Source organism: Caretta caretta, chromosome 3 (genome assembly GCF_965140235.1).
Source record: "Caretta caretta isolate rCarCar2 chromosome 3, rCarCar1.hap1, whole genome shotgun sequence".
Lineage (NCBI taxonomy): Eukaryota > Metazoa > Chordata > Testudines > Cheloniidae > Caretta > Caretta caretta.
Window position 1 is genome coordinate 55,951,498 of NC_134208.1, and position 23,633 is coordinate 55,975,130.

At 41.4% G+C, this 23,633-nt stretch overlaps 1 protein-coding gene across 2 annotated transcripts in view; it reads right to left on the reverse strand.

Annotated features, from left to right (window-relative positions):
• LMBRD1 (LMBR1 domain containing 1) overlaps positions 1–23,633 on the reverse strand; it is a 245,666-nt gene that overhangs the window by 180,640 nt on the left and 41,393 nt on the right. For both annotated transcript variants that reach the window (XM_075126513.1, XM_048846014.2), the window contains exon 5: positions 21,527–21,594. In XM_075126513.1, the coding sequence (XP_074982614.1) occupies positions 21,527–21,594 (68 nt within the window). The remainder of the gene's footprint in view (positions 1–21,526; positions 21,595–23,633) is intronic.

The following is a 23,633-nucleotide window of genomic DNA, read 5'->3' on the forward strand; positions in this document are numbered from 1 at the left end:
AGTTATTGGCCTATATATATACACACACACTACCCTCTGTGTGTGGGCCTTTCCCCCTATACAATGGGATAATCATCCCTGCCTTACATTCAGTTATCTTCCCAGTAGTCCATGCCCTAACAGTTAACATGCTACAGTTATGGGCAGGACACCCGCTTTGCACTTTGTTTTTTTTTAAATGGCAGAACAAACCTCTTCCAAGGCAGGTACATGTACATAGGTTTTGGGGTTAGAGACTGCATTTACTGAAATCGAGACATGGAGTTGCTGCAGGATGGTTAAGTGCAAACCCTTAATATTCTTTCCATCCACAAATAAAGCTAGAAAAGACTCTAGGAACACAGGAACAAATCTCTAGGACCAAATCACTCTGCAATGGCGGAACAGTAACTGATAGGTGCACTAATATAGAACATCACCGCTGAGGGAGTGCTCATGCACCTCCCAAACATGGCTTTTGAAGGCAGTTCCATAGCTCGATGCCAGAGGTACTGTACACCAAGTATTCAGAGGTTCTCTTCCAAAATTGATAGCTTTCTGTAGATCAGAAGTTCTGCTCAGCAGGACCAAAAAATCTAGTTTATTGAACAGATCAGATACTTGTATCATGTAGTAAGAGCTAGCACTAGCAGTGGAAAAATGTTCTTAAAAAGATACAAACAAAATGAAGCATACTCAATTAGATCAATAAAGGCATGGCATTATTTTCATACATTCTTCACATTTTCAGATGTTCCACTTTAGCAGGTATGCATCCTGGTAGAAATCTCAGCACTGTCCCCCTTCCACTAACTGACTGCAGAGATGCACAACTTCTCCTCTCTAGAGCAGGGCCCTGGTATTGGCTGTTGGAGCTCCAACCATCCATATCTTTTATAGCTACTTTGAATCACTATTTGTCTGGTAAATTTTGAACCCCGCTTTAAACCATCCGATAGCGAGTAGGAAGCTCAGCGTTAGCAAGATTGACTAACAATTTGAGACTCATTTGCTAAAGCCAAGTCTGAATAAAAATGTGAAGGGCAATAAAGAATTTTAAGGTTAGAGCTACCAACCTTATAAAGCTTTAATGGCATAGTATAATACTTTCAGGACCAATATGTGTTTCTTACCACTAGTTTTAGAAAAATGATTTTAAAAAGTCAATCCATGGTCCAGGAATACTTGACTCTCACCCCTAGTCAGTATCATCCAAGCTTTAACTTACTGTAGACTGCAGATGCATCTACATCCCCCTTTACTACACCTACATACTTAGCAAACAGTATGAAAAAGGCCACTGTTTTAAAGATGCACTGTGAAGAAAAAAGTTTCAGTGTTTCTTTACTCCTCTCTACAACATAAGAGATTGACTTAAACGTGAATGTCTAGTTGTTTGCATTTGAAATAAAGAATATTAAGTCCTCACAATCCTCTGTTCACTGGTCTCTGAAGTAGGTAATAAGATCTTCAGAACTGTTATCTGCATTTGGAAAGCACTCAGCATGCTGTGACACTTCAATAATCTAAATAAGGTTATTTGAGGTGTAAAGAAAAAAAATCAAGAAAATCTTGAAGCCTTTTTTCAGTTATCGTTCTACATCAAAGAAACAGTAATGGGAAGCCTTTTTGCTTTAAAGTTTACCTTTAAGGCTTAAAGAAACGCTGCCAAAAAACATTTCACCAAAATTGGTAGGAGATTTAATGCTTATTTATTTAGATGTCCTTAAATTGCACATATCCATAACTTTTGAAACCTGCACATTAACTGTCAGCTATTCAGAGCAGGGACCATTTTTTTTACTATGTATTTATGCATCAGAGTATAACTCTGAATTGGTTTTTAGAAGGTTACATATCAGCATGTTATCTGAGCACTTACCCCCAAAAGAAAATAGGGTCCTGGCCCCATTACAGCTCCTGGACAGTCATGTAAATACTAATAAAAGTTGAAAAATGTTAGCTAAATTAGGGATGTAAATATTTTAAAAGTTCACCAATTAAACAGAGGGGCTGGGACTGCTCCGGCCGGTGGAGCCCAGGGATACTGCTCTGGACGGCTGGCACAGCCCACGGGGCTGGGGCTTCTCTGGCAGACTTGGGTCAGCAGGCCAGTGCAGCTGCTCTGCCCCGCCAAAGGCTGGGCGTTAATGGTTAAGCTGGATTAACCGGTAAGACTAATGCTTACCAGTTAACAGTTTACTATTTTACATTCTTAAGCTAAATACTGAAACGTTTTACATATGCCAGCTTCTACAGGAACCAGTGTTCACAAGCACAATGTCACTGCAATTTGAAAAGGAATACTTGTGGCACCTTAGAGACTAACAAATAGCTACAGCTCACTTCATCGGATGCATCCGATGAAGTGAGCTGTAGCTCACGAAAGCTTATGCTCAAATAAATTTGTTAGTCTCTAAGATGCCACAAGTACTCCTTTTCTTTTTGTGGATACAGACTAACAAGGCTGTTATTCTGAAAACTGCAAATTGAGTCACTTCTGTGCTTTTAGTTGGGAAAAAAACAAACATTATCTGTATTTAGAGAGGCCTTAAAAAAAAATCTCAGTATCAAAAGCAGCCACAGAAATTGCAGCTGTCATCATGGTCTCATGCTTAAGAAATTAGTCTCTACATTTTCAGTCTACTTTTTGGTTGATTGGGCTTCCTCTGAGCAGAATTAGTGGCACAGTATTAATTACTGCAGAGGCTGCAACTCTGCTGCTCTAGGTTTTCCAACGCTGAATCTAAACCAGTGGCATGGAACTAGTATAAGCCATGGGGCAGAAAGGGCCATGGTTAAACTACATTAAACAGAGCTAGTGGAGGACAAACATCTGCCTATTTATCTATAGCAATTCCTGACCTTCAGCCAAAAGAGTTTCAGTCCTAGGCACCTACTGCAGAGGTCAACTATGTAGTTCATATCACAAACCTAGCAATGAGAAGAGTTCTTTTCATCTGTGATCTAAGCAGGGTTTTAACTTTTTGATCCAACTGGTGAAAAAGGTAGGGTCAACTATCTATTGTATCTCATTTAACTGAGGAAATGGACCAAACGAATGGAAATGGACCCTGAATCCCTCAGTCTGGAAAGAAGCCTAAGTACAGGACAGAAGGTTACAATGCTTCCAGCAACAATGGAAGTGCCATTTCAGGAAACCCAGAGAAGGTGAAATCCTCCACCTTGTTTTATGAAGTGAGCCTTGAGACATTAGGAGACCTATAATATATTCCAATGGGAACAGGAAAGGAAGTGCAAACAGGTAAACAAAGTTATTCAGGAATATCAAGAAGCCTAGCCAAACAAAAATGGTCACTAAGAATCTATGGAGGTAAAAGTAATTGTCTACTGTTGTAAGAACCACAATGAGTTCTGAATAAATGGTCTGGATGCCAAGGAAGAAAACTTTATTTTGAACACCAAAATGCAAGATCAGGCCAAATAGATTAGTTATGTAATACACGTAATTAGTGACAAAAGTCTGACTAGATCCAAGAAAAATGAAGGTGTAGTACTACAAGTGAAAACTCCTTACCAAGATTCATAGGTATGTTATTATTGGCAAATTCTCCTTGAATTAGTAAAACAAGATCTAAGCAGTATTTTGAATGAGGACAACACAAAAAAGCACTGGATGATTCTTGCAAGAGAAAGACCTTTTGGCAAAGGAAATTAAAGTTGTCACACAAGCACATGTACTGAAAGTTTCTGAGATACACAAAGAGCCTATGATCCCAGCAGATACAAGCCCACGTTCGTTGTGGGCTCCCCTTCTGCAAGATAATTGGCCAGTGACATATGCCTTCAGAGCACTGACTGAAACTCAAAAGAATTATGTTAAGACTGAACAGAAATGCTGGAAATTGGTTTTGGTTGCAAGCACTTTATGTATAAAATTCAACAGAGCTGAAAGACTAAGCAATTGAAAGGCATATTACAGAAGACACGGAACAAAGTAAACTACTATTTACTTCAGAAAAAGAGTTGCAGAAGTACTCCTTTAATCTGAAAAAAGACAAGGTAAGAAGCTTCTTAAAGCAGTTAGGTTTTCAAGGAGCACCTATGAACAAAAGCAAGGGGCTGCAGAATGGTAATTTGAGGTAGAAGGCCCAGTATTACATTTACAAAACAAAATCTGAAACGCAAATGAGAAACAGTGACATAACAGTTAGTAGCTCGAGTATAATTCAGTAGATGTACCCATGCTTTTTCTATTGACCATCCAACATAGTGGACTGTTGAGATTCTGCACAAAAGGACAGTGTCTTAACACCATACAGCATAAGGTCAGAAGTAAAAGTGAGTGAAATTTTTTTCAAATAGTCATTTCAACAGAAAAATGCATGGGAGAGCACCAAAATGGTTGACAATTTTGGGTCACGTTCGTATATTTTTTTTATTGCCCAAAACAATTAACCAAACTCGGAAGTATCAGAGCATTCACCTGACTGCCTTTGCAGCTGCCCTCTCTTAGGGAAGCCTTTCCTCTTTTCAGAGGTGAAAGTAAGACAGTCTGGTCCGGCATACTGGCAAGAGCCAGTATGCCGTGCCATGCTGGACTGGACCGGCTTCCCCGGCAGTGATTTAAAGAGCCCAGTGCTCCTGCCACAGTGGGGAGCCCTGAACCCTTTAAAGCACCACCAGAGCTCCGGCAGCGGGGCTCAGGCGGGGGCTCCCCACAGTGGCTGGAGCACCGGGCCCTTTAAATCCCCGCCTGAGCCCGGCTGCCAGAGCCCCGGAGCTCTGGCAGCTGGGCTCCAGCAGGGATTTAAAGTGCCCGGAATTCTGCGGCAGCCAGAGCCCCAGGCCCTTTAATTGAACCCTGAGGCTCCCAGCCACCTCTGCAGCGGGGTGATTTAAAGGCCCCAGGGCTCCCAGACAGAGCCCCGGGGCCTTTAAATCGCCTCTTCCAGTTGAGGCCACTCCCCCACTCGTGACTCCGGCGGCATACCGGTAAATCCTTTAAGTTACTTTCACCCCGACTCTTTTCTTGATCAGACTGTAGTGGACATGTTAGGCTTCTCTCCAGTTCCTGATACTCGTAATTGCACCCGCCTCTCACTTTTCACTCTGCCTTTTAAGCAGCACTGCATCCGACTCCTCTCTCCTCTCCCCCTCCATGTTGCTGTCTTATACCATCCAACTCCCTCCTATCAGCCTTCTACCAATTTAGACTTCTGACTCTCTCTCCCTCTTACTGCCCAACCTCCTCAGTGAGTTCAACTCCATGCCCATAACTATCCAACCCACTAGCTGCACATTTTATTGCTCTCATCTCTTCATTTGACTTGCAGCCCTGGTGCAGTTCTCCCACCCACCAAAAGCCTTGATTTGGTCTTCAAGTACTGCTCTCTCTAATCCCTCAGTGACCAAGCCTCATCTGACCATTACCTGATCTCATTCAGCCCTACCCATCTATTTCTACCCCACATACCCTCTAACTTGTTCCTTCCATGACTTGCAGTCCATCACCATTACTGACATTGTGTCTATACTCAGCCTTCTCCTCTCTTCCATTAATATGGTTTATTCTCTCTATGCTTCACTCTCCTGCATTCTTAACTCTTTTGCACTCTCCCATCGCAGGATCTACCCTGCGAATCCCCAGCTCTGGTTCAACTTCAAATCTGCTTTCTCCTCTCCTTTTGCATTGCATCCCTGACCTAACTCTACAAGGAAAGGAGTACTTGTGGCACCTTAGAGACTAACACATTTATTTGAGCATAAGCTTTCATGAACTACAGCTCATGAAAGCTTATGCTCAAATAAATTTGTTAGTCTCTAAGGTGCCACAAGTACTCCTTTTCTTTTTGCGGATACAGACTAACATGGCTGCTACTCTGAAACCTGACCTAACACATACCCAGATTGAATTCTCCACTACATGTTCATTCTCTTCTCCTATGGTTCTGCCATCTCTCTTACTAAACTTTACTATTTTAACTTAATTGAATCCTATGCCCACAATCCCAGCCACTTTTTGCCGCCTTTGATTCATTCCTCAAACCTTCCTCCTGGCTCTAATTCTTTCTGCATAAAACTCAATTTCTTTCGAAACAAAATTGAAAAAAAAAAAATGACCTGACTGTCCCCATCTCCTTGCTTTCCCTTCCACTTCTGTAATTGTCTCCTCTTTCTCTCCTGTCAGACTCAGAAGTTTCTTGGCTGCTCTCTAGCCCTTTCACTTGCCCCAGAGATTATATCCCATCCCCTAATGTCCCTTGCAGCGAGTCTCATCCCCTCTTTTACTCTTTTCCTTAACCTCAATCTCCCCTGGCTTCCTTCACAACATAAACATGCTTTAGTTTTGCATCTTAAAAATATCCACCCTTTGCTCTATTTGCCTCAAGCTAACATCCCACAGCTGAACACCCTTTTATCTCTAAGATCTCAGGGAAATTTAACCAATTCTAGAAAATGCAAGTTCTGCAACACTAATGCATTTTGTAAATTCATGTTTATTTCATTGAATTGTTTTGGTTGCAAATGTCTGAAAAATTTAATGTTTCAAGACTGTGAAACAAAACTTTAGTTAAAATTACTTGAAATTCTTGGATTTTGTTTAAAGAATTTTAAACATGAGAAGTCAGACAATTTCTCCTCTTTCCCTCTCAGACTTTGTGATGGTACCAAAAGGCTCTGTCCTTCATACCCTTCTGTTTTGCCTTTACATCTTATGTCTGGGTAATTCACCTGCAAACAAAACTATCTATATGTTGACTACTCACAGATCTACCACTCTGCTCCAGAACTGTAAACTTTGTGGATGTTTATAAGGAGCTCTTCCTGAGCATAAAGGGCAATATGGGAGAAAGCACTAGAGAAGGTGTTTGTATAAAGATTTAAAAAGTGGGTCATGGATGCCAGTGTCAACTATGATTGGATAATGACACTGGCCTCCATCACCTACTTATTAAATATTCATACAAACATTATCCTCCAAGTCTCTCCTTAAAATTCTCCTTTGCTGTGATGCCTACAAAAAAGTAATAGGTTACTGGTACACTGATATCACTATCATCTTGACTAACATAGTAGTCACATTGTTTCCTCATAGTCACATCTGTCTGTATCCCTCTATTGTCTGGCAAACAGGGACCGCTATCAGGGAGTTCTCCAGATGAAGGAGAAGCAAATATGAGACCCTTGGGGTAAGTGGTTGTCTGTAGTGTGTTTGGGGGTTACTTACTGTATGCGGAGCTTGTGTTTGTCTGTCTGTTTGAAGGACCGTGTGCTGTGGCCAGCAGTTAGAAACTGTGAGCTTCTAAACAAGGTTTGAAATCTAGAAGCCTCTGTTCATTGGCTTAGTCAGGGCTATCAAGAAGACCAGGGCTTTATAAAGCAGTGAGCAAGCGACCAGGGAGCTTTGCAAACAGGGACCGCTAACAGGGAGTTTCAAGAGGGAGTTTGGAAGGGGAGTGGAAAGGGGGCAAGGTACACTTGCCATTCTTTAAAACCTTTAAACTATCAAAACTTCTTGATTTAAAACTCTATCATTAACCTAGGTAGCTGAAGGAGAGAATGCAGGCAGAAGCCCAGCAGCAGAGTGGGGGTTATTGTACTTATTGCTCTCAGCGTAGCATGTATAATTACCTGCCCTGAGGGTGGGTGGTGTACGTGTGCACTCAGTGCAAGGAGCTCCTGGCCCTCAGAGACCCTGTACGGGCCATGGAGGCCAGGGTGGCAGAACTGGAGGAGCTAAGGGAGGCAGAGAGATATGTTGATGAGGTTTTCCGGGACACTGTAGATATGTCCCGCCTCCAGTCAGACATCCCGCTGTTGAGGATGAAAGGCCCTGAGAAGGAGAGCAGTCAACAAGAGCAGAGGGAAACCTTCCTATAGTTGGGACCCTCCTTTCAGATGATGTTGTGGCATCCTCTTGCACTGAAGTTACCTCTCCAGGAAAAGGCAGGTGTTAGTAATGGGAGATTCCATTATTAGAAACAGATAGCTGGGTTTATGATGACCGGGAGAACTGTATAGTGACTTGCCTGCCTGGTGTGAAGGTTGCAGATCTCCCTAGGCATCTAGATAGACTTATGCATAGTGCTGGGGAGGAGCCAGTGGTCGTGGTACATGTAGGTACCAATGAAATAGGGAAGGGTAGGAGAGACATCCTGGAGGCCAAATTTAGGCTGCTAGGAAAGAGACAAATCCAGGACCTCTATGGTGGCATTCTCAGAAATGCTTCCAGTTCCATGTGCATGGCCAGGTAGTCAGACAGAGGTTCAGAGTCTCAATGCGTGGATGAGATGACAGTGTAGAGAGGAGTTTAGATTTATTAGGAACTGGGGAAACTTTTGGCATAGGGGGAGCTTATATAGGAAGGATGGGCTCCACCTAAACCAAAGTGGATCCAGACTGCTGGCACTTAACATTAAAAAGATTGCAGAGCAGTTTTTAAACTAAGAGCTGGGGGAAAGCCGATTGCTGCAGAGGTGCACATGGATCGGACAGACACTTCTCTTAAAGGAGAGTCTATTGATAGAGATTATTTAGGTTTTAGTCAGGAGGAGAGGATGGAAGAGGATAAAGTATCGGCCAGATCAGACGAGAAACATTCACATAAAGAACCTGACACATCAGAAAAGGGCAGACAAACAGTGACAAGTTTTTAAAGTACTTGTACACAAATGCTAGAAGTCTAAATAATAGGATGGGTGAACTAGAGTGACTCGTGTTAAAGGAGAATATTGATATAATAGGCATAGCAGAAACCTGGTGGAGTGAGGACAATCAATGGGACACAATCATTCCGGGGTACAAAATATATCAAAAGGACAGAACAGGTCTCGTTTGGGGGCGGGGAGGAAGTGGCACTATATGTGAAAGAAAATGTAGACAATAAAGAACTCAATAACAGTGGGGGATTTCAATTATCCCCATATTGACTGGGTAGATGTCACCTCAGGACGAAATGCAGAGACAAAATTTCTCGACACTTTAAATGACTGCTTCTTGGAGCAGCTGGTACAGGAACCCACAAGGGGAGAGGCAACTCAATTTAGTCCTGAGTGGAGCGCAGGTTCTGGTCCAAGAGGTAACTATAAGAGGACTGCTTGGAAATAGTGACCATAATAGAATATTTAACATTCTTGTGGTGGGACATTAAAATTTCAGAAAGGGGAACTATGTAAAAATGAGGTTAGTTAAACAGAAATTAAAAAGGTACAGTAACTAGAGTGAAATCCCTGAAAAGTGTCCATGCAGCTTGCAAAGACACCATAATAGAGGCTCAACTTAACTCTATATCCCCAAATTTAAAACACAGTAAGAGCCACCATGGCTTAACAAGAGAAAAGAAACAGAGAGAGATAAAGGCATCTTTTAAAAAGTGGAAGTCAAATCCTACTGAGGTAAATAGAAAGGCGCGTAAACTTTGCCAAATTAAATGTAAAAAATGTAATAAGAAAAGCCAAAAAGGAGTTTGAAGAACAGCTAGCCAATAACTCAAAAGGTAACAACAAAATGTTTAAGTACATCAGAAGCAGGAAGCCTGCTAAACAACCAGTGGGGACCCCCTGGACGATCAAGATACAAAAGGAACACTTAAAGATGATAAAGTCATCGCGGAGAAACTAAATGAATTCTTTGCTTTAGACTTCATGGCTGAGGATGTTAGGGAGATTCCCAAACCTGAGCCGTCTTTTGTAGGCGACAAATCTGAGGAATTGTCACAGATTGAAGTATCACTAAAGGAGGTTTTGGAATTAATTGAGAAACTTAACAGTAACAAGTCACCGGGATCAGATGGTATTCACTCAAGAGTTCTGAAAGAACTCAAATGTGAAATTGCGGAACTATTAACTACGGTTTGTAACCTGTCCTTTATATCAGTTTCTGTACCCAATGACTGGAAGATAGCGAATGTAATGCCAATATTTAAGAAGGGCTCTAGATCTGATCCTGGCAATTACAGATGGGTAAGTCTAACGTCAGTACTGGGAAAATTAGTTGAAACAATAGTAAAGAATAAAAATTGTAAGACACATAGAACATAAGTTGTTGTGCAAAAGTCCGCATGGTTTCTGTAAAGGGAAATCATGTCTTATTACTAATCTAATAGAGTTCTTTGGGGGGGGGTCAACAAACATGTGGACAAGGGGGATCCAGTGGACATAGTGTACTTGGATTTCCAGACAAGGTGCCTCACCAAAGGCTCTTACGTAAATTAAGTGGTCATGGGATAAGAGGAAAGATCCTTTCATGGATTGAGAACTGGATAAAAGATAGGGAACAAAGGGTAGGAATAAATGGTAAATTTTCAGAATGGAGAGGGGTAACTAGTGGTATTCCCCAAGGGTCAGTCCTAGGACCAATCCTATTCAACTTATTCATAAATGATCTGGGGAAAGGGGTAAACAGTGAGGTGGCAAAGTTTGCAGATGATACTAAACTGCTCAAGATAGTTAAGACCAAAGCAGACTGTGAAGAACTTCAAAAAAGATCTCACAAAACTAAGTGATTGGGCAACAAAATGGCAAATGAAATTTAATGTGGATAAATGTAAAGTAATGCACATTGGAAAAATAACCCCAACTACACATACAATATGATGGGGGCTAATTTAGCTACAACTAATGAAGAGAAAGATCTTGGAGTCATTGTGGATAGTTCTCTGAAAACATCCACAGAGTGTGCAGCAGCAGTCAAAAAAAAAAAACAAACGGGATGTTAGGATCATTAAGAAAGGGATAGAGAATAAGACTGAGAATATCTTATTGCCTTTATATAAATCCATGGTATGCCCACATCTTGAATACGGCGTACAGATGTGGTCCCCTCATCTCAGAAAAAGATATGCTGGCATTAGAAAGGGTTCAGAAAAGGGCTACTAAAATGACTAAGGGTTTGGAATCGGTCCCATATGAGGAGAGATTAAAGAGGCTAGGACTTTGCCAGCAGATTGAGGGATGTGATCGTTCCCCTCTATTCCACATTGGTGAGGCCTCATCTGGAGTACTGTGTCCAGTTTTGGGCCCCACACTACAAGAAGGATGTGGAAAAATTGGCAATGTCCAGCAGAGGGCAACAAAAATGATTAGGGGACTGGAACACACGAGTTATGAGGAGAGGCTGAGGGAACTGGGATTGTCTAGTCTGTGGAAGAGAGGAATGAGGGGGGATTTGATAGCTGCTTTCAACTACCTGAAAGGGGGTTCCAAAGAGGATGGATCTGGACTGTTCTCAGTGGTAACAGATGACAGAACAAGGAGTAATGGTCTCAAGTTGCAGTGGGGGAGGTTTAGGTTGGATATTAGGAAAAACTTTTTCACTAGGAGGGTGGTGAAACATTGGAATGCATTACCTAGGGAGGTGGTGGAATCTCCTTCCTTAGAAGTTAAGGTCAGGCTTGACAAAGCCCTGGCTGGGATGCTTTAGTTGGGGATTGGTCCTGCTTTGAGCAGGGGGTTGGACTAGATGACCTCCTGAGGTCCCTTCCAACCCTGATATTCTATGAAAATCATGAGTGGTGTGGAGAAAGTGAATAAGGAAAAGTTATTTACTTGTTCCCATAATATAAGAACTAGGGGCCACCAAATGAAATTAATGGGCAGCAGGTTTAAAATAAATAAAAGGAAGTTCTTCACTCAGCGCACAGTCAACCTGTGGAACTCCTTGCCTGAGGAGGTTGTGAAGGCTAGGACTATAAGAGGGTTTAAAAGAGAACTAGATAAATTCATGGATAGGTTAAGTCCATTAATGGCTATTAGCCAGGATGGGTAAGGAATGGTGTCCCTAGCCTCTGTCAGAGGGTGGAGATGGATGGTTGGAGAGAGATCACTTGATCATTACCTGTTGGGTTCACGCCTTCTGGGGCACCTGGCATTGGCCACTGTCAGTAGACAGGATACTGGGCTGGATGGACCTTTGGTCTGACCCAGTACTGCCATTCTTATGTCTCTGAAGCAGAAACAATCTGTTCTCTTCTTGTACAGCACCTACTGCAATGGTGTCCTGGTATATGACTGGGGCTCCTACATCCTATGGAGTGCTGACCACCACAGTCACCACTACCACAATAATGTTAGATTCCAAAACAAGGTAGCTGGCAACCTGAGAATGAAGGAAGATGCTGGTACTGTGCTTTTTGAAAGCATCAAGAGTGCTACCGATAGCGGCCATGTGTTGACATAAGTAACATGCACACCTAGTAACTGACAAGCAAAAAGTATCAGGAGCAGAAAATGCAGACTCGAGTTGGTGATCTACCTCAGCAGCTGAATAAGACACTATAGAAAGGACTGAGGTTATATGATCAGAAAACAGACTGTTTAAAGCAACAATGTAGAAAACTTCATATGACCAAAAAAAAAAAAAAAAACACAACTTACTATCCCCCAACTGCTGCTGTCAAACATTTCTGGGAGAACACTTATCATCCACAGTAGCCTTTTGAACCTTAACTTTTATTCTATAATTCCAGTTACACTGGAAAATGTTTTCAGTATTCAATTCCCCATTTGGTAGATGGCCTGAAACACAGGATTAAGCTAGACAATTCACAAAATGAGCTTGATTTAGCATACTTTTAGGAACTTTTGGGTACATGTAACCATAAAGCAAACCCACATTTATATATCAAATCCACTGGGAAATGTATTGATGCGAACTGCTTATGACAGCAGTCAGAACTCTAATTATGGTCCCCTGGAATGCCAAACGTGTAGAGGGCTGAGACTAAATTAAATATGGTCCCAGACTTGATATGTACAGAAACTGTATAAAAAAAGAAAGGTGCATGGCCAATGCTCAGTTGGGATACCAGAATGACAAGATGATAGAAACGTGCAACATCATTCCCACTTATGATGCTTCTTCACTCACTGGGTTTTCCTTCTTCACTTCTGATGAACTCCATAAGATGAAGTATGCACAATACAGGAAGTCATTTGGCTATGCCTACCTTACTCTTCTACAATTGCAATTCTACTGGTCTGTATTTAAGAATTGAATAAAAAAGTCTTCATGTCTGTGTGACACTCACCAGTCTCACTTCTTGTAAGTTCTACCTAACCGCCTGAGTAAAGAATCTGAATTAGTCAAATTAATGCCCCCCCAAATTAATCAAAGGCTACCGGTAGCATGGAAGATGGTTTGAAAGTGCTGGTGGGACACATGGACTAATAGGTGATCAAAACTGAAATAGCTGGTGCATTGGGACTGTGGCAGAGGTAAGGAGGTATTTCATGGTAAAGTACAAGAGCACACACGTACAGACGGTTAGTGTCTGAAGGTCCGTAAAAATGAAACTTGTATTTGTTGTGGTGTATAAAGGAAAAGCCAGTGGAAAGACAAAGTGGTAACATGATCAGAATAGATGAAAATATCTTAAAAGCAGTATTTTGAATGTGCCCCTGGAGCCGTAATGTGGGTGCTAGTTAAAGCCAAACAGAAGGAGGTTGCAGTAGTAGACAGAAAACTATACAGGCCTTAATGAGAGTTTTCGAACTCTGCGCTAAGAGAGAAACTGAATTTCAGATGCTGCAGAGGAAGCAGCAGCAGAATGATGTTGAAGTGGCCCAGATATGTAAGGCTAGCTAGAGAAAAGGTGGAGCCAAAGAGGACACCCATGCTACGTATCTAAGCAACAGGAAAGATTAATGTTGTTGTCCATAGTGAATGAGGGAGTGGAGGGTAAGAAAACTAGGGAGGAAGACTAGGAGTTCAATTTTGCCGAGGCAGAACCTCGAGGGGAGGCAGAAAATAGCCAGATTGTGACAAAGTGGGCTACAGCAGGGTCAAAACCTGAATGTCAGTTTGTATTGCCACCTTAATTTTTTATTGTAACCTTCATTTTGTACAGTGTGTTGAGCACATGCCTAACCCTACCCAAAGTAAGTATATTATGATGTATTCCAGTCAGCTGTGTTACCCAGGAAAGTTGTTTGACACCTACTTGAATGAGTACAATGGTAAAGGCAGGTCTACTCTAAAAAATTTGTACCAATGCAGTTGCGCCGCTGTAGCACATCTGGTGAAGATGCTCTAAGCTAACGGGTGCTTAATAATTCCACCTCCACAAGAGACAGGAGCTATGTTGGCTGGAGAAGCTGAATGTTTCTGAATGAAATAGTAAAAGGAAAAGAAGAATGGGTCAATGACAAAGTCCTTTAAGACCCTCTTGGAAAGAGAAGGCACAGAAGATATCAAAGTAAGAGGAGAGCCACCAGAGGAGGATGTAGTTGCAAGAGCTAAGTGGAGGACAATATTTCAATGATCACAGCATTATCAGCAGTGTCAAAAGCAGCCTACATGTCAGGGAAGGATAAAGCAGAACCATGAGATTTGGCCAAGACTATGTCATTCAAGACCTCAGGGAAAGCAGTTTACTCAGTGAAATGCATACGGCAAAAGTCAGGACAGACTGACAAAAGGAACTGATGGCTAAGTTGTAAGTGGTACAAAGTTAGTTAAGAGAAATGAAGTCGAAAAAAGGGATAATCAGTAGTGGAGAGAGACGTGAGGGGAATGAACTTTTTTAGGATTGAGAAAAGCCATGTTTTACTATAAAGGAAGCAACTAATGTAACAAGAGACCAAGGAAAAAGATGACTGATATAATGTGGTCATTGGGGCACAAAAATGGGTTAAACAAGGAAAGTAGGTAAGAAGATACAGCATCATTGACGAGGAGGAGGAAAGAGGATTGGGCCCAATTAAGTCACTAAGATTCTCAATTACCTCTGTCTTGGCTGTCCCCACCCATGCTTTTTTCTATTAGAAAAACTGCAATTTGTTATACGGAGATTTAAAAAATGGGTCTCCACTGTACTACCAAGACCCTAGCATTGCAACATAATTCAACCCTCTTCTGGTTAAGAGCCTATAAGCAGACATTCTTTGCCATAATCTCTCACTACCCTCCAATTCTCACTAATGTCATCAGGCAGGAGAAGCCGGGGAAAAATCCTCACAAGCCCCCACCAGTCTGCTCCACAGGGGTGTGCAATGGAAGAGTAGTAACTGTACAGCCAACTGAAGATCAAGCCAACCAAAGATCACACAGAATGTGTGTAAGGCATTTAGACCTGGTTTGAACTACTGAACTGCTGCAACATCCCCAACAAATTAGCAAAGCTATAAAAACAAAGCCATGGGAAGTTGTTCTCAAGATACTGTATATTAGCCATATTATTATTACCATATTATTATGTTTTATTTGTAATGCAAAAGAGAGAGGAACTTCCTTAGTTCTCAGAGGGTCAGCAACTTCTGGGGAGACACTTCTATGCTTAGAACAATAGGAAGTCTGTCACTGTGCCTTCCAGAATGTGGGGCACCAATTGCTTTCTGAGGATGGCTCACAAATGAGACTCCCAATAAAACTGACAGTCAGTTCCAGCTGTACACCTGCCATGAAAACTCACTTTGTTTAGGATAGTAGTCCATCCTTTTTAGCAGTAGCAATAGTTTCTCTCTCAACTCTAGCTTTGACTCAGATAATGCAAAACCAGAACCAAAACAGCTACAGCAAAGCAAATGTATTCTATATCTCCTTGTGGATCTACAAACTTCTTAACTAAATTCTAATCATACAGAAGTGCACAAATCCACTGAAGGCAGCAGGACTGTCAGCAGTGAGGAGATAAGTGGCAGACATTAAGGTTGTACAGGTTTACAACTGGGGGTATAATTTTCATACAAGTGACGTGAGATAAGGAAAGAACCAACTTGACACAAACAAGATTGACATTTATGGACTGCAGTTAAAACTAACTTTTTATTTGAATTGCACATCAGAATTGGGCTGCTCATTTTATCTGAAGTCATTGCCACGACCAAGAAACCCGACAATGCCAAACTCCACAGTCGCTTTTCAGAGTAGACTCTCTCCATGTCTTCTCACCTGTTTTTGGCTGTTGAGTTATATTCCTTCTCTGGAAATCTATTAGTCACTCATAACAATTGGTCTACCCAGAACAAGGGAAAGTATAAATGCACACGGGAAGTAGAGAGAGGGTAGAAGAGAACTGAAGCATATGTTGCAAGTTCCTGTAACCAGTTTTAACTCCAAGTTTATATAAAGAGGTATTTTAAATTTTGATCCTCAAACATGAGGGATAATAATTGTAGTCTTTGGTGACTTAATTCTAGAAGCTATTGAAATTCATCTCCGTCATCTTTATTTATAGACTAATTATGGTACAACTACATTCATAGGATTTTTAAAAATTATACTGCAACAAGGAAATTTAGGATACTCAGAGTACAATTTCTGTAATTCAAACACTTTACGTGTGGTACTCAAACGATTATTTTTAGTTACAGGCATTACGTTACAGCCTTGAATTATTTTTTACACTATGGACTGCTGAGATATCCTTGTGTAGAGATGCCTCAACTAATCATATTAAGAGTCATCTAGGAATATGCTTTAAGTTTTAGGCACGCAGCTAAAGTGACTCATGGAGTAGTCATAAGCAAACCATATGCACAAGAAAACATGACTAGGCCAAACAGGTAAACAAGCCGTTTAAAAAAAAATCAAATCAACATATACATATCAATATAAATAAGGTACACATGAACAGTTTAACAGTGATATTTCCATAGTATCTAGAAAAATTCAACACTCCTTAAAAATGTTGTCTTCTGGTGACAGAAGGCTTTTAGAAAGGAAAAGTAGTTATGAGCTAAGATTATCAACATTTCATTTTTGTGTTGCCATTAAAAAGCAACATTTATCCATATTTACACACATAGCTATGGTGTGGGAGATCTTTCTACTTCTTTTTCTAGGAATAAGGACATGTATACCTACTACCCTCATTCTCTGCAGAGGTTAAAAGGTTAGGGGGCATAAGGGAGAAATGCCAGACTTGCTCCTCTCTGTCTTAGGTAAGTAGCCATCCCCACCAGTTTCAGCTCCTCCTAGGAGGAAACTCTCATTGCCACAGCCAATGTTTCAAGCAACTTTAATCCCTGATTGCATCAGATACTAATCAATAACTGAGTAAATACTGACTTAAATTAAAAATCATTTTCTTAAAATATTTGGTTATTAGCCACAATTTAAAAAAAAATGGATTATGGCCATAGCTCACTGGGAACAGTTTTGTTTTACCAACACTACAGTGAACCCGCTGGCTCATTACTGCATAACCCCCATATTTAACTGGAGGGAAAAGATTGAGCCACAGGTCATTTTAGAAAGGTAGACATCTAGTTCAGAATCTAGCCAACAGATATTTAGTAAACCTGGAAGACACTTCTCTCCCCCCCCCCCCCCCAAAAGGGTACAGGGGATCAGACAGATATCCAGAAGATTACATAGGAGCATATACAACAGACTGTGGGAGCAGCTTGAAAGCGGGTTGCACAAGGAAGACCACACAGCAGAAGAGCAAACTTAACTGGACATAACAGAACTAAGCTCTGGCCAGTGTAAGCTACACTGTGCCTACAGTAGTTATAACCTCTCCTTTCTGCCACCCCTACTAAAAGGCCACAGAATTTAATCAAATACTTCCTGCATCAAACCCATAAACTCTAGAGGAGTTCAAGCTTCACAGACCCTGGACTTCAGAAAACCAGACTTTGACTCCCTCAGGGAACTGATGGGCAGGATCCCTTGGGAGAATAACATGGGGGGGAAAGGAGTCCAGGAGAGCTGGCTGTATTTTAAAGAATCCTTATGGAGGTTACAGGGACAAACCATCCCGATGTGTAGAAAGCATAGTAAATATGGCAGGCAACCAGCTTGGCTTAACAGTGAAATCCTTGCTGATCTTAAGCACAAAAAGGAAGCTTACAAGAAGTGGAAGATTGGACAAATGACCAGGGAAGAGTATAAACATATTGCTTGGGCATGCAGGAGTGAAATCAGGAAGGCCAAATCACACATGGAGTTGCAGCTAGCAAGAGATGTTAAGAATAACAAGAAGGGTTTCTTCAGGTATGTTAGCAACAAGAAGAAAGTCAAGGAAAGTGTGGGCTCCTTGCTGAATGAGGGAGGCAACCTAATGACAGAGGATGTGGAAAAAGCTAATGTACTCAATGCTTTTGTTTGCCTCTGTCTTCAAGAACAAGGTCAGCTCCCCGGCTACTGCACTGGGCAGCACAGCAAGGGGAGGAGGTGACCAGCCCTCTGTGGAGAAAGAAGTCGTTCGGGACTATTTAGAAAAGTTGGACGAGCACAACTCCATGGGGCCGGATGCGCTGCATCTGAGAGCGCTAAAGGAGTTGGCGGATGTGATTGCAGAGCCATTGGCCATTATCTTTGAAAACTCATGGCGATTGGGGGAAGTCCTGGACAACTGCAAAAAGGCTAATGTAGTGCCCATTTTTAAAAAAAGGGAAGGAGGAGGATCCTGGGAACTACAGGCCAGTCAGCCTCACCTCAGTCCCTGGAAAAATCATGGAGCAGGTCCTCAAGGAATTCTGAAGCACTTAGAGGAGAGGAAAGTGATCAGAAACAGTCCGCATGGATTCACCAAGGGCAAGTCCTGGGGCCGGTTTTGTTCAATATCTTCATAAATGATCTGGAGGATGGTATGGATTGCACTCTCAGCAAATTTGCTGATACTAAACTGGGAGGAGTGGTAGATACGCTGGAGGGCAGGGATAGGATACAGAGGGACCTAGACAAATTGGAGGATTGGGCCAAAAGAAATCTGATGAGGTTCAATAAGGATAAGTGTAGGGTCCTGCACTTAGGACGGAAGAACCCAATGCACAGCTACAGACTAGGGACCGAATGGCTAGGCAGCAGTTCTGCGGAAAAGGACCTAGGGGTGACAGTGGACGAGAAGCTGGATATGAGTCAGCAGTGTGCCCTTGTTGCCAAGAAGGCCAATGGCATTTTGGGATGTATAAGTAGGGGCATAGCGAGCAGATCGAGGGACGTGATCATTCCCCTCTATTCGACATTGGTGAGGCCTCATCTGGAGTACTGTGTCCAGTTTTGGGCCCCACACTACAAGAAGGATGTGGATAAATTGGAGAGAGTCCAGTGAAGGGCAACAAAAATGATTAGAGGACTGGAACACATGACTTATGAGGAGAGGCTGAGGGCACTGGGATCGTTTAGTCTGCGGAAGAGAAGAATGAGGCGGGATTTGATAGCTGCTTTCAACTACCTGAAAGGGAATTCCAAAGAGGATGGATCTAGACTGTTCTCAGTGGTAGAAGAGGACAGGACAAGGAGTAATGGTCTCAAGTTGCAGTGGGGGAGGTTTAGGTTGGATATTAGGAAAAACTTTTTCACTAGGAGGGTGGTGAAACACTGGAATGCGTTACCTAGGGAGGTGGTTGAATCTCCTTCCTTAAAAGTTTTTAAGGTCAGGCTTGACAAAGCCCTGGCTGGGATGCTTTAGTTGGGGATTGGTCCGGCTTTGAGCAGGGGGTTGGACTAGATGACCTCCTGAGGTCCCTTCTAACTCTGATATTCTATGATTCACTCTTGACTTGCAGACTTCAAGGAGACTGAAAGCTAAGTTAGTTAAGTTATTTCAATGGCTAGTTACCCACACAAACATTTTCCATCTTATTTCTAGCCTGAATTTGTCACCTCTTCGCAGTCTCTTAAATCAGCTAAATAGATTTACAGTGAAACTAATTAAGCTCAAGCAGGTTTTCCAAACTCCAAATTATGATTGTAGCTCTTTTCTGCATTTGTTCCAATTGGTCACTATCGTTTTTGGTGTACACACATCAGAACTGGACTCAGTACTTCAGTGATATTTCTCACTAGGTCTGTATACAGTGGTAATATCTACATCTACTTGATATTCTGTCTATCCATCCAAGGATCACTTTTTAGGGTTCATCCTGTGAAGATACCATACACAGAGTTAAAGAAACTGAATGCTCCATCATACTTTAGAAACATTTAAATACTACTTAGTGAAAGAACCTGCCATGGCACATAAACTAAGTACTGTATATATTCCGGTCAAGGTTCCTTCCCCACTCTGAACTCTAGGGTACAGATGTGGGGACCTGCATGAAAACCTCCTAAGCTTACTTTTACCAGTTTAGGTTAAAACTTCCCCAAGGTACAAACTATTTTATCCTTTGCCCTTGGACTTCCACTGCCACCACGAAACGTTTATCTGTGTTTATTTATTAGGGAAGTGTTGTTTGGAAACGTCTTTTCACCCAAAATCCTCCCAACCCTTGCACCCCACTTCCTGGGGAAGGTTTCGTAAAAATCCTCACCAATTTGCATAGGTGACCACAGACCCAAACCCTTGGATCTTAAGAACAATGAAAAAGCAATCCGTTTCTGAAAAGTAGGATTTTAATAGAAGTAAAAAGTAAAAAAGAAATCACCTCTGTAAAATCAGGATGATAAATATCTTACAGGGTAATTAGATTCAAAACAGAGAATCCCTCTAGGCAAAACCTTAAGTTACAAAAAGACACAGACAGGAATATCCATTCCTTTCAGCACAGGCTATTTCCTCAGCCATTTAAAGAAATCATAATCTAACACATATCTAGCTAGATTACTTACTAAGTTCTAAGACTCCATTCCTGTTGTGTCCCCGCAAAAGCAACACCCAGACAGACAGACCCTTTGTTTCCCCCCCCCCTCCAGCTTTGAAAGTATCTTCTCTCCTCATTGGTCATTTTGGTCAGGTGCCAGCGAGGTTATCCTAGCTTCTTAACCCTTTACAGGTGAAAGGGTTTTTCCTCTGGCCAGGAGGGATTTTAAAGGTGTTTACCCTTCCCTTTATATTTATGGCAACTAATTATTAAAGATGAAAAACAGGACATGGAATAATGTTTTAACTTCTGCAGAACACTATTATTTATGGGAAAGAAAAGAATTTCTTATTCCCTTACTTGAGTAATGTATTATATCTCTCTCAAACTAAAGCCAATAAAGCCTTTACACCGAAGACAAGTATATATGTACATAAGCATGAGCCCACACTGAACTATTAGATCCCAATTCAGAAAGCATTTATGCACAGGCATAACTCTTAGCCCACCATGCACACGACTTCCTGAATTAGGGTCTTAATGTACAAATTAATTTCACAGGTTTAAAAAGGAAATCAAAGTTTAGCTATTCTCATTATATGGCCTGTGGTGTATATTATGATGTAAACTTATGACTAATTATAAGCATATTTCAGACAACTATATTAAGATTCAAGATTGCACAAAGTCAGAAAAATCCAAGTTAAAGCTGCATGCATAACTTCAATTCTGCCTCCTAAGTGTATGCAACAAAATACAATAGGCAACATGAAAAAGCTGGATAGTTTTCCTCAACTATAAAAATGGATTCAAATATTTAAGATACATCCCTGAAAATCTTCAGTATGAGAGTCTCTCCCCCACTTAGATCTGTATATTATGAAGAATTTTAAAAAAAATGAACAGAAAAAAATAAAAAATAAAATAAAAGATCCATTGTGGGTCTGATGTTACCATAACCTACCCTAGCTTTGCTCTGGTGATTCAGGATATTAGAATCTTTATAGGGATTTTTTCTTATGATGCTATTTTTCACTTTACCTTTTCAGTTATTTATTAATCTAATTTTTTCCTTTACCTTCACTTCAGTACAAACGCATGTATATACTTACCCAATTAGAAGAAGAACTGCGCAAACCATGAGGAATCCCAGAGTATACTTGAGTGCAGTTTGAACATGCTGTATTTTAAATTAAACAAAGTTGTAATATATTTAATATTTGATTTTTTTAGAACATCTGCATATTTTAATCAATAAATCACAGGATAGAATATTTAGTGGGACATGCGGTCTATAAAAATATTACTGTTTAACTAAAACGGATTTTGTTTCAAGAATGCAAATTTCTGCCTTAGATCTAAAAAGTTGTATAGTTTGATGTTAAGAGGTAATAACCATATGAAATTAAGATCTATTACACAGTATAAGCTTGGGCAACCTGCTCTGGCCAGATGTCACTCCTTTAAATCCTCTTGAACATCTGTCTTGGGTGTGTTATTCAATAGAGAAAAAGGCACTATACTAATAGACTAATAAGAACTATGCTGCTGGTACTATGAGGTAGAGTGACAAATACAAGCATGTATCTGGAACATGCCCTAATCTGAACTCTGTAGTACTGCTATGGTGAGTTTGAGTGACATTTTCATTAGAATGAACTATTCTCTTAATGTGGCATTTGGAATAAATTCTAGTTTCAGGAGACCACTGCGGCTTATTTTCATTTAATGGCACTCTTTTGTAACATGGCCACCCCAGAGACTAGTTACTCCTCCTAAGGAGGAGCAGGTTTTCTGACTATATGACCTCAAAGCCATTTTTGCCATTCTTCTTTTACTTCAGAGCCCAGTTACGATCAGCGCTTCAGGAAAGAATACCTGACTGTTACAGGGTGCAGTATTTATACCCTGGGTGTAAGGAAGGTTGGGATCAAGAGACTTGTTCCTTCTGCCTGACATTCTGCTAAAATGTGACTCCTACAATTGAGCATATCATGGATAATTAACATTAAGCTAAGTATTAGTTATCAAGGGCTCCATGTCTAGTTGGCAGCTGGTAACAAGCGGAGTGCCCAAAGGGTTGGTCCTGGGGCCAGTTTTGTTCAATATCTTCATTAATGATCTGAAGGATGGCATGGATTGCACCCTCAGCAAGTTAGCAGAGGACACTAAACTGGGAGGAGTGGTAGATACGCTGGAGGGTAGGGATAAGATACAAAGGGACCTAGACAAATCAGAGGATTGGGCCAAAAGAAATCTCGTGACGTTCATCAAGGACAAGTGCAGAGTCCTGCATTTAGGATGGAAGAACCTCATGCACTGCTACAGACTAGGGACCGAGTGGCTAGGCAGCAGTTCTGCAGAAAAGGACCTAGGTGTTACATCCAGCTTCTCGTCCACTGTAAGTCAACAGTGTGCCCTTGTTGCCATGAAGGCCAATGGCAGTTCGGGCTGTATAAGTAGGAGCATTGCCAGCAGATCGAGGGACATGATCCTTCCCTTCTATTCAGCATTGGTGAGGCCTTACTGTACTGTGTACAGTTTTGGGCCCCACGCTACAAGAAGGATGTAGAAAAATTGGGAAGTGTCCAGTGGAGGGCATTAGGGGGCTGGAGCACATGATTTATGAGGAGAGGCTGAGGGAACTGGGATTGTTTAGTCTGCAGAATAGAAGAACGAGGGGGAATTTGACAGCTGCTTTCAACTACCTGAAAGGGGGTTCCAAAGAGGATGGATCTAGACTGTTCTCAATGGTACCGGATCACAGAACAAGGAGTAATGGTCTCAAGTTTCAGTCGGGAAGGTTTAGGTTGGATATTAGGAAAAACTTTTTCAGTAGGAGGGTGGTGAAGCACTGGAATGGGTTACCTAGGAAGGTGGTGGAATCTCCTTCCTTAGACGTTTTTGAGGTCAGGCTTGACAAAGCCCTGGCTGGGATGCTTTAGTTGGGGATTGATCCCCGCTTTGAGCAGGGGGTTGGACTAGAGGACCTCCTGAGGTCCCTTCCAACCCTGATATTCTATGTTTAATATTGCAACTCAAATGGACTCCTTAATTTAGCATATTTTTAAAGAAGTCTACTATGTGAATTAAAACAGAAGTAACCATCAACTTCTTCAAATTAAAGACTTGAAAGTTTAGAACAATGTCAGTGTAAGTTTTATTTTTAGGGCTGTCAATTAATAGCAATTAACTCACGTAATTAACTCAAAAAAATTA